Source organism: Clupea harengus, chromosome 3 (genome assembly GCF_900700415.2).
Source record: "Clupea harengus chromosome 3, Ch_v2.0.2, whole genome shotgun sequence".
Classification (NCBI taxonomy): domain Eukaryota; kingdom Metazoa; phylum Chordata; class Actinopteri; order Clupeiformes; family Clupeidae; genus Clupea; species Clupea harengus.
Window position 1 is genome coordinate 20,696,563 of NC_045154.1, and position 12,500 is coordinate 20,709,062.

Here is a 12,500-nt window from a genome sequence, read left to right on the forward strand (position 1 = left end):
CCCCCCACCCCTCCACCCCTCCTTGAGCCCCTCCGCCCCGTCTCACTGACTGCTACTCTCGCTCCTGGTCTTTCAGCTGGAATAAAGGCCCTCGACGCAGCTCTATTTCCTGCGCACAAAGGGCCCAGGGGCTGGTGTGTCGTGGGCCTCTCTCTCTCTCTCTCTCTCTCTCTCTCTCTCTCTCTCTCTCTCTCTCTCTCTCTCTCTCGAGCACCGGCCTCATCGGCGGTAATAAGCCCATTCGCCCAAGACCTTTCATGGCACTTCAGAAGTGAAGCGGACGCACAATAAAGGGAGAGGAGAGAGGCACTTTTATCCGTGAGGAAGGAGTTTGCTTGGGGTAGCGTGGGTTGGAGGGTGGGAGTGGGGGGGGGGGGATGAAGGGGGCAAAGACAGCATTACAAAGAAACAGGTACCTTAAGAGGAAAACATGAGCTGAGCGGCACAGAGGCCGGATTGAAATAGTTAATTAATGCTCCCTCACCTGAATGTTTGAAATGATTTTCCTCATAAGATAAGAATAAAAGGTTTCTTTTCTTCCCATCACACAGTTGTGCATACTAACTAATTGTAATTTTGTGATTGATTCGTTTCATTCTTCATCCTTCATTCTTGAAAGGGTGAGAGTATAAAGAGAGAGAGAGAAGTGAAGAGAGAGAGAGAAAGGAAGAGGGAGAGAGAGAGAAAATAAGGGGGAGAGAGAGAGAGAGAGAGAGAAGAAGAAGAGAGAGAGGTGAAGAGAAGAGAGAGAGAGAGAGAGATAAAGAAAGGTAGAGGGAGACAGAGAGAGAGAGAGAGAGAAAATAAGGGGGAGAGAGAGAGAGAAAGGTGAAGAGAAGAGAGAAAGAGAGAGAGAGAGAAAGAAAGGAAGAGGGAGGGAGAGAGAGAACTGTATGTAGATGATACAGCAGACGCCTTCCTTCTTTCTGACTGTCCTAACAAGCACTGAAAGCTCGGCTGTGGTACCAAAGGGATCATCCATTTCAGGGCACAGTCTACTGCACAAGAGGCAGAGCCAATATGCTTTGAGTATTGAGGAAAACACATTAAAGTGATTGTTTCTGGAGCAGTGTAAAATTATTTGGTTTAATAGGCTCATGTTTCATATCCCTTGCCAAACCCTGAGGACCTCCTAATATTGCCTCCATTTCAACTGTTCAGCCTGAGCTGGTATGAGAAATATTTAAACTCTCATCTCCGTATGCCCCTGGGCGCCATGACAACGAAATGTCCTATCTTGATACCATGATAAAGAAGACTTAGATCTCACAGTTATGCTCTCTCTGATTGGACGATGGTTGTTTAAAACATTTACCGGTTGGTCCCTCTCACTTGTCACATTCAATTGAGATATGGTAAATAACTTGATCTCATTCCTCAAGCTGAACAGCAATATGCACCAGCACATGTTGAAATCTAAAGCCTTGTTTATTGATAAAGTTGAGATCAAGGGTGAAGTTTGAAGTTTTACATTTTTAAATTGAGTTTTAAATGATTCTTTTTTGTGTATATATACACACATACATACTGTATATATATATATACACACACACACATACATACATATATACAGTACATATATACATATTTTTTGTATCAAATATTCACCTTTCAACCCTGATAGGCCAGTTAACTTTATATGGGGTATTCAAACAGCATTCAACATGAGTATGGATATCTGTGACTCTGAGGATGGTGAGAGACGTATTACGTAGCAATGTAGGATACAGAGGGTTTGACATAAGTGTTATCACTTTCCAAGTTGCAATAGTTTCCTTCCTTTCCAGAAGTTTCTGCCATTAGGGGCTCCTGCACTGAGCCTCAATTAGCCACTGCCCCTCTGATCACGGAGTGAAGGCTGGTGAGCTGGCGTTCACTGGCATGGGTACGGTCACACCCAGATTGGCTAATAAACACGGTGTAATCGCGGCTGAGTGCTAATTTGCGCTGTGACAGCCGGTGATGTGAGGCGTGTGTAATTTTCTCCCCCCGTGAGGCCCCTTTGTGCTTTTCTGTCTCCGCAGTGTTTAATAAGGAATTTTCCTCCAAATTAAATCACTGCCTCCTTGTACACACATACCAATTTTTGACTTCAGAGAGAAAGTACTTTGTGTGTGTCTGTGTGTTTGTGTTTGTGTGTGTGTGTACGTGAGTGTGTATGTATGTGTGTGTGTGTGTGTGTACGTGAGTGTGTTTGTGTATGTGTGTGTGTGTTTGTGTATAGGCGATGCATGGTATTTTAATACCCGCACCCACCGACCGTTTAAGAGAGCCAGTCCGCACAGCCTGAGCCGCAAACCACTCACTTTAATTAGGACTAATGCGATGGCATTCATATCACGGAGTCGGCTAAAAGAAAATTGTTCATTATTTGTTACACATTGGTGACACTTGTGTAAACTGAACAATGATCCAATGATCGCTTATTTTGTGTAGTTTTTAATCCTCAAGGGCTAATTAGGCCTCGTCGATGTAGTCCAAAACACACAACAGTGTGGTCCAAAACATGCATTACCGAAACTGGCAACAGTCTATCGGAGCAAGGTTTCGCACGAGCCAATATTTGCATCACAGACGGGTTTCCTATTTGCAAACATTACTGGGCGCATGCGCACACTGAGGGCAAAGCCGCTTTGGTAGCCTTTCACATTTTTGTCAGCCTTTGTAATCAATGTAGATTTCACATTGTTTGTAGATTCTTGTTGACTCAATAATAAAATGCCATTTCAGAGTTGAATCAGTTTGTATTCCATTTGCATATTAATATAACATTATGTTAAAATGTTAGCTAACACTAGTTGACTATGAGTATAGTCATCAGGACTCTGAATGAAATTGCCCCACTGAGTTTGCTACTCAAATAAATGTTTAGCTGAAAGGAGCTGGCTGAATATCAAAAACCTTCATAGGTTGCTGACTTGTCCTATGAATTTCGATCAAGTTACTTGTCTATCCTCTCCTTATTTGACAATATCAGGAGCATGGTGGTAACGTCAAGGTCACTAAGCTAACTTATTCAAATTACAAAGACAAGGCTACTTTACGACCCCGTCACATTTGAATTTGACAGCTTCTGTAACCATGATGTACAAGACTTGAGACATGTTTGATGGCTAGCTAGGTCTGGGACAGTGAGGAAATGGCTGTTACTGACTACACTAGAAGCATCAGTAGCTCGGACCACGCAGATTACATCAGTGGTAGAACTCTATCCACAAAATAATTTCCATGCAACACCTAACTTTTTGATCAGACACACCCAAATGGGGCTTTACGCGAGTTCCCTCTTTGTTGTGCGTAAGAGCCCTCGGTGTGCATCTACCACGTTAGGGCTCAGTCACAGCTTGGTTCAGACAGCGTGGCACATTGACCAGAACGCTGAAGAAATTTAGAAGGCTAACAGCAAACACATTCTCTGAATATTTGTTCTCCTTTTTTCCAAACTCTGTTGCCTTGGGTGGATATAGTATCAACAAGTAGCTCATTTGTATCTGCATCTGCACTGTAGCTGATAGTAATGCACTGAGATTTTACTGACATTTAGGGTTGAATTCCTTGCATTTAAATGTACTTAAAAAGTTTTGTACCATTGGTTTGCACCTCTGCATATATGTCCAGATATGTTCACAGGGGCTAAGCCACTCACAGTGACTTAAACTCCATGGAAATGTACTTTTTAGCCATGAGTGTGTAGTCTTTCAGCGGCAGCCTAGGAGTCTGACAGATACATTTACTAACACACTCTCTAAGCTCAGGCCAGGATGCTCATATCCTTAAGCATTTATGTGTGTTTGCGCTTCTAAATCACCCATCCGTTTGCTGTAGAGTATTTTAGATGGTATTCATATGTAAAGTAAGATGCATGTGTTCATGCAAATAAGTAAATCCTATTTGTCTGATCGTGTTTGTTCTAGAGATTGCTTCCTCGGCATTAGCAGAGCTGAATATCTCCTTCCCAGCAGGAAAACAAATGTTTCGAACAGTTCATTCTATGTTACGAATACGAAACAAACACGTTGGGTCAAATGGTCTCGCTACAATAAATGCTTTCTGTTATGTCATATGAATGTGAATGATAACTAGATGTGCACATCAGTGTGTGGTAGCTGCTGTAGAAGAGGTGGAATGAATGAGATGATTTTCAAGCGTAGAAACCCAATGTAAGACACAGTCGACACAGTAGCCAATGGTCTCCGTTATCTTAGATTATTTTTCCTTTCCCCCTGTGACTCCCTCCATCTCTCTCTCTCTCTCTCTCTCTCTCTCTCTCTCTCTCTCTCTCTCTCTCTGCCTCCATCTCCCCCACTCAGTCTACATCTCTCAGAGTTGGACAGAATAAAGTAGTCTCAAACCTCTGATAAAGTCTAGCGCCAAATTACATGGGAGCGGAAGGCTCCAGTTGAGGCAACAAAAGCCTGATCTTTATCGGGGGAAAGACTCACCTGCTGAAAGACTCACCTGCTGAAAGGCATCCGCTATACTAGGAGCACTAATGGAGGAGAAAACAAGCAGAACACAGAGAGAGGGAGGAGGAGTGTGAATAAGAGGAAAAGAGAGGAGATAAATATATATATATATATATATATATATATATATCGAGAGATAGATAAATAGAAAGTTAGATAGATAGATAGAGATAGATAGATAGAAAGAGAGAGGCTCTCTCTATCTAGAAATAGATAGAGAGAGAGATAGATAAATAGATAGATAGTTAGATAGATAGAGATAGATAGATAGATAGATAGTGGATGTGTGAGAGGGATAGTGTTAGATGGAGTGTGTCTGTGTGTGTGTGTTTTCCCCATGAACTCTCTCTCCTCCAGCTGGTCAAGCAGAGCAACATGTGCCTCCTAATGGTGTCTGATGGAAGACCATTGATTCATGGAGTGTGTTGACATGCAGTCTTTGCAGATCGTGTCATCCATCTGAGCTGGGCTTTTCACACATGAAGGTGGACGGAGACATTACGCTCTTCGCAAGTTGTGGAGACGCTCTGCACCACAGCTGGGTGTGGGTCGGTTCAAGGGAAGTTTAGGTTTATAAGCTTATAGCTTTATAAGTCATTTTATGAGAAGGTTTCCCATCTCTCTCTCTCGTGTTCATGTCAGTGTATGGGCATGGGGATAGAAATGCACTGTGTGTGTGTGTGTGTGTGTGTGTGTGTGTGTGTGTGTGTGTGTGTGTGTGTGTGTGTGTGTGTGTGTGTGTGTGTGTGTGTGTGTGTGTGTGTGTGTGTGTGTGTGTGTGTGTGTGTGTGTGTGCGCGTGTGCGCGCGTGTGTGTGTGTGTGTCTTGTGGAATGATGGTACAAGTGTCTGATGACCCATTAGAACCCTCCCCATCCTTGTTTTTGAGAGTGTCAGCAGTTTCTGGTCTCATGAAGACGGAGAGTGATGACTGTTCATAAATAACCCCCTCCCGTATCCCAGAAGGCAGTGCAAGAGGGTTGTGATGATCTATGGGCCCATTAGCGTGTGAAGCCCTAATGTTGTGAGTTCAGCAGGCATCTGTGTCATTAAGCCCTATTTGCACAGCGCACTCAGACGAGGGGACGAAGACAGAGAGATAGGGATGGAGAGGAAGGGAGAGACTGACCCAGCATGGACGTGTGTGTGTGTGTGTGTGTGTGTGTGTGAGTGAGAGTGTGTGTAAGTCTGTGTGTGTGTGTGTGTGTGTGTGTGTGTGTGTGTTTCTGAGTGTATCGTACAGATGAAGTCATGCCTCAGTGAAAGCGACAGGAGCTGCTAATGTAGCAGTAAGGGGCGGAGCGGCGCACAAGGCCTCGGCCCCCATGATGGATCACTCAGAACCGGGGCTCCCGCTGCCAGGCGGGGCCGGTGACGGTCAGGCCCCAAGGGGCCCTGTTGGAGGACACAGGGGCTGCCGTTTGTTACCCATGATGTAGAGGCGAAGCGACAGGAGCCGTGTGGGGCTAATGTAATTGCCCGTGCGGGTCTGATTGAGAGGGGGCAAGAGACACGGTCCTGAGGGGCGCAGGCTGCTGGTGGTGACACGAAAGAAGTTCAGTTAACCCTCCTATTATGTTCAAATTTGACTCACATCTATTATGCTTGGGGTCAATTTGACCCCAGCAATTTAAACCTCCAAAAAAATAGTATAATATTTTTTTTTACCCAAGTTTATGTGTCAGGTACTTTAGGTTTGTTTGTTGACTACCTAAATAGCCCTTAAAAATAAAACAATACCCCCACCCACCCCCCTTATACATCCAGAATATATGTTACACCACTATGGAGAAATATGCAGATCATCATCAAATCTCACTGATTGACTTGAAATTGGAAAGAGATATCCTTCTGGTGTTTTATGGCTTTATATTATTTCTAAGTACATATTGTTGTTATCTATAACATATGGAATAAAAAACTATTTCTGTTATCAAGAATAATAACAATGTGATGAAAATGTTTTATATTTCTTATATATTTTATACAATTAAAACAGCCTGGGGTCAAATTGACCCCAAACAACACCTATGCGTAAAGCATGTGTACAGGACATTGAAAACATATCATCATGTTCATTTTGTGTTTACCCAGTTGTCCCCATTAGATTAGGAAAAGTCATTAAATATGAAGCAAAAAAAACGATGTCAATCATGTATTTAGAGACGTTAAACATTGAAAAGGGTCAAATTGACCCCAAACATAATAGGAGGGTTAAGCAAATTGAGAGGAGTGTACCGGTTGAGAAAAAGAAAGAATATGATGTTCAAAAATTAAAAAAAACACAAAAACATTCATTTATGGAAGTGTGTTCTTATCTTTCTTCCGTACAAAGTTTTGATGTACACTTTGGCCGTATACTCTAAGACAGTGAAATGGATTCTTCTCTGCCGAAGAGGCACAGTTGTGACCAGAGGTAAACCAGTGCAATACTGATGTCTAGCTCGTGCATAATATGAACATTGAGTTTTAAGTTTCCTCTTGTTGTGGTTTGCATTGCATTGTTAGACCTAGGTGTGTGGTAGTCTTTTAAGCCTTTTTACAAAGCACATCTGTGAAACACTATTGGGAGTTGTTTTTTGAAGGCTAGCTTCCACACACACACACGTGAGTAAACGAGCTCATCTTGTGTTAGACACGTCTCACATATCCCAGCTCACGCTTAACAGAGGGAAGAAAAAAACATTTCCCCGGAGATTCGGTCTCACTGAACACTTTGATGGCATCTGTCTGGCAGTGAGCACTGAGGGGGCGGTGGAGTGTTGAGTTGGAACAGGTGCTTGCGTACGTTGACTGCACACAGCAGGGGAGGGGAGGGGGTACCGTGGTCTCTGAGTGCCGAGATGGGCCTGTTTGTTTGTCTGTTTGCTGGCCCATGCTCTGCCGCTGCTGGTGGTGGAGCCGCTGCTGATGCTGATACCGTGGAGCGGTGTAACCATGGAAACCCCTGGGGAGCAGGGATACACCAGCAGCACTCTGCGAGCACGAGCACGAGCACGGCCCGGGCTGAATACATGAATAACTGATGCAGGACTTAAGGAAAGCCCCTACAGTGCAGAGAGAGAAGGAGAGGGGGAAAGAGAGCGAGGACTGAAGGGAGAGGGAGAGGGAGGGAGATGGAGATAGAGAGAGAGAGAGAGAGATATGATGCTAACAGGGAGTGTGTGTGTGTGTGTGTGAGAGAAGGGGGAGGAGAGATGCTATCAGGGAGTGTGTGTGAGCAAGACAGGGAGGAGAGAGAGGAGAGACTGAAGAGAGAAGGAGAGAGTGAGGCTAACAGATAGAGAGTCAGAGAGAGTGGCTGAAAAGGAGTGCCTGAGAGAGAGAGAGAGAGAGAAAGAAAGAGAGCGAGAGAGAGAGAGAGAGAGAGAGAGAGAGTGTGAGAGGGTGCAGCTGTTAGTGCTCGACTCTGGGTGCCTCCTGCAGGTCCTCAGAAACTTTTCCATCCTGCAGAGAGTGCAGAGAAATCCCCATCACACACTTCCCCCTCCTCACCGCTGCTGTTCAGAGACCATTACAACCACACCACACCCTTATCAACTATCTCTCCCCCACTCTTTCTCTCTCTCCCCCACTCTTTCTCTCTCTCCCTCTCGGGTTAGATATAGGTCCATCAGCCTCCAAGAACATTTACTGGAATCTCCAGTGCACGCACACAGATACTGAAACAGAAACAGATGCACTTGCAGAACATCAATGCATAAGCACACACACGCACACACACGCACGCACGCACGCACGCACGCACGCACGCACGCACGCACGCACGCACGCACGCACGCACGCACGCACGCACGCACGCACACATGCACACGCGCACACGCACACACACACCCACACACACACACACACACACACACACACTCATACACACACACACACACACACACACACACACACACACACACACACACACACACACACACACACACATACACACAAACTCTTTTGCCTTTCCCATATAGCAGCACCCCCAACCACCATCACTCTCGCCCTGATTCTGTGTCTGCCGACAGATGACCAAACCTCAGATAATGAGCAACAGAAAAGAACCGAGTGTTTCTGTGCAGGCGCCCTCACTCTCTCACTCCTTTCTTACCTGACACAGTCGCTCGTGAGGGGTAAGGGACGGTCGGGTGGGGTGGGGTGATGTGGAGGAGGTCACTGACTAGACCATCATATCGTATCCTTCCATCGATCGCGCCCAATGGTATCCGCAGCCCCGTAAAAGGCATCAGCTCAAGTCAGGGACAAGCACTCATCTCCTCTCCTGCCATGGTTTGGCATAATTGCCGGCCATGAGCTACAATAGGCAGCAATTACCCCTGGACCGCACAGAAAGGCCCGGAGATGGATGCTTCAGAGCCTCTCTTTTCTTCTGCGATTTTCATTTTCCACGAGCGGATAAATGGTGGCCACATCATTTTGGGAGAAAATTACAGTTGTTAAGTTTTATCACTGTCCATCTCTTCATTATTAGCGACGCGGCAGAGTCTGTTGAGATTGAGAAAGAGAGAGAGGGAGAGAAAGAGAGAGAGAGAGAGAGAGAGAGAGAGAGAGGGAGAGAGGGAGAGAGAGAGGTAGTGCAATGAAGAAACAAATAAATGCAAAAAAGAATCTGTACATGATTGTCCTGCTTGTTTATGAGCGTGCTCTAATGGACTTCCCTTTTGTGAGGGTTTTCACAAGCCGAGTGAAGCTCATATAAACGGCGCTGAACTCAGGGAGATGTGAAAGGGAGGCTCTGCCTGTCAGGAACAAGGAGAGCCTGTTACAGTTTTACTTGAAAATAATCTATTCTAATTTCTTCCTAAAGATTGCTTGTAAGAAAGCTGTAACGTGTTGTTTTCTTGTGTGTACTTCATTGACTGTATATAAATCTGATCTCACTCCAGAACGAGACAGTCAGAACTGTACCGAATCAAACATCAGCCATCAACCCATCAATCAGCCATCAACAGCATCAACCCCTCTCCCCCAAAACTGTGAACCCTAACCTGAACCCCTGATTTCTCTCCATTTCCACAGCTTCAGGTGTCAACGGTGGACATGAGCGGCCGTCTGGTAGAGGGACCTGCGTTGTTGGAGATCTCCGTGATCGACCAGAACGACAACCGGCCTATCTTCAGGGAGCTGCGCTACTCCGGAGAGGTGCTGGAGGGGTCACCCACAGGTAGGCTCCCCCTGGGTAACACCACGCTGTCTCGTCTCGGCCTCCAGGGGGCACTGCTGGGGTTAGAGTCCAGTCTGAAAGGACACCTCAGTCTCTGAAGAACAACTAGGGCCATGTTTACTTAATGCAATTAAAGGCTAAGTATTGTAGTCTCATAGGGTGTGATACGTCAGACCTGGGCAATGGCAGTCAGATGGACTCATACGTAACCTAATTGATACAAAATACGGAAGAATGGGAAGAGTTCTGATAGTATTAGTAGTAGATTGATTTAAGTGGTATGACTGGTATATCCATATCGTGATGATATCATGATAGATTTATTTTCTTGTCATGAATTGCTATGCAAGCCAGTATCCACTGATATGATAAATCACCATAATTCCATAATCTAACATAAATGATGTGATACGTTACTCTAATCCCATAATCTAACATAAATGATGTGATAAATTACCATAATTCCATAATCTAACATAAGTGATGCGATAAATTCCCATAATTGGTATGTGTCATATTTATCATGTTTACGACATGGTCTCGCCCAATAGTGGAGGAGATAGTGGAGGAGAATGCCACACTGTATCGACAGGGAGGCTTCAGTTTATGTGGATCAGTCAGGGTCACCTCAAACCAACACAGAGAGGTTAAGAGGTGGTGTTAATGGCTGTCTGGAAGAAAAGTCTCAGAGGAAAGAGCAGGGAGACGAGAGAGCATGGAGAGAAGTGGACAGAGGAAACTACTGTGGTAATGGCTTTTCAGCTGTCACTCAGGTGGTGTAAGGCTTCATTTCAGAGGTCAGTACTGACCACAGACATGGTGGATCATGCTGTCCCTGTGCAATAACCACAAAGGAGAGAGGGGAAGAAGCCTCTTCCAGGAAATGTACCAAATTATAGTTTGAGAGACCAGTAAGAGCCTATATTTCACAATGAACTTGAACATCACAGTTCTGTCTTGACCTGATGAGGCCATACAGTTCCCTTTCTGGACTTGCTGCAGACATTTGGAAGACCGAGTTCAAAGCCACACAATGCAACAACATCAAAAAACAAAAACAACAAAAAACAACAACGAAAAAATACTGAATGGTCTTTAAGCTGCCAGCAGAAATGGTTGACATCATACAACATCATATTCTGAGGTTCTGAGGTTTCTCAATTCTAGTAAAAGCTGGCTTTGGTTTCTATGTTTCTGTGATTGTTATTGTTGTTGTTCAGTAAATCAGACATTGTGGGAACCAGTCGGTGAAATCTGCGCTCTCTTCTTCTTTCCGCCCTTGTGGGCCGCAGAAATGAGAATGCCACTCAGCCACTGAGTTACTCCACGTCTCTCTCTTTTCTTCTCTTTCTCTCTCTCTCTCTCTCTCTCTCTCTCTATCTGTCCTCTCTCGTAGCCGCACGACTGGCTCCATCTCCTCTCATCCTTCGCTGCCCTTTTCTTTTGTTTGTTCATTCCTTCGTTCATTCCTTCGTTCCTGTTTTCTTCCAGGTCTAGATGTTATTTTCTCTGACGCTGTGACATCCCTTGAATGAAATAGGAGTTCAAACTGGAGTCTGGATTTAAAAAAAAATTGGAGTGGTTAGATTGCAGGGCTCTACTGGCAGTAATGTCCAAATGTTCCTGCCGGGTAGAGTATTTATGTGCGTCTGCTTGTACTACTATATCTCAGACATTCTTTGCTCTTGAACAGTGGAGAAGTGGAAGAGAATTGAAGATCTCCATGCCAACCTCAGCAATAGATGGAATTTTGTCAAAGAATGTCAGCAGGGTCATACTGACACACTCAGACACACACACACACACACACACACATCCCCCAGGGACACCTGAATAACACAGCCATGGGTTTAAGAGTTTAAAAACTTTTACCAGCCTTGTGACCAAGAAAGAGAACAAAACTAAAAAGAAAGCTTATATCATGCAACTCCACATTCTTGCACGTACCAAAGGTGGCATCCAATATATCGGAAAAAACAAGGAGACGATTACGATTTACAATCAATGAACATGAAAATATTATCTGCCAGGCTGATCCTAAATTAGCGGTTGCAAGACACTTTGCAGGTGTCAATCATTCTGGTCCGGATTTGGCATTCTGTGGCACTGAAATGATGATTCCCAAACGGTGTGGTGGAAATACGAAAATACGGATCCATTTTTACTCCAGTGTGAGTGCTACCTTCTACCTTAAAACGCTACACTCTAGTGGCTTAAATGAAGAATTAGATACAACCTGTTTTCTGTGACTCAATCGTATTGTGTTTTTTTGCCGGTGTGTCCCATTCCTAGTGTAAAAGCTAACATTTATATGCATGTGCATCAGTATGTGTATGAGAATGTGTTAGTGCTATGAAATGTTAGCATCCCAATGTCTTTGCAATGACCTAATCTGCTGGCATATGGCTGTTTGGGTGCTCAGTGATGAACTAGCTCACTGATTAGGTGCACTTGTTTAGGAAACCACATATTCGTTTCCCCTTTGTACGCTGAGGGAAAGTCCAACATGGACTGAAAGGTTCGCACCTTTGCAAACCCTGCAGTGCAGCAAACAATCTGAATTCCTTTAACATTTCTTAGTTGGGCCCTGCTGGTTTTTTCCATGAACAATCAGGCTGTTTCCTTCTACCTGTGTGTCTGTGTGTATGTGTGTGTGTGTGTGTGTGTGTGTGTGTTGGTTCAAATGATTTTGATCTTTGAAGCTTTGGTTGTGTGCTTTTGCATGCGTAATTGATGACAATGTGTGTGTGCGTGTGTGTGCGTGTGTGTGTGCAAGTGAGCTTCTGCACACTGCTCTATCTGGGAGCTGTGCATAAATGACTGGAATAATGCGACAGCTGAGATTGTATCACCGGCCTTTTT

General features: G+C 44.6%; 1 protein-coding gene across 1 annotated transcript in view; it reads left to right on the plus strand.

Moving 5' to 3' along the window:
• The window catches only part of cdh13 (cadherin 13, H-cadherin (heart)), a 382,402-nt gene that overhangs the window by 197,428 nt on the left and 172,474 nt on the right, over positions 1–12,500 (plus strand). The window contains exon 7 of the mRNA XM_031564913.2: positions 9,494–9,638. Coding sequence (XP_031420773.1) covers positions 9,494–9,638 — 145 coding nt within the window. The remainder of the gene's footprint in view (positions 1–9,493; positions 9,639–12,500) is intronic.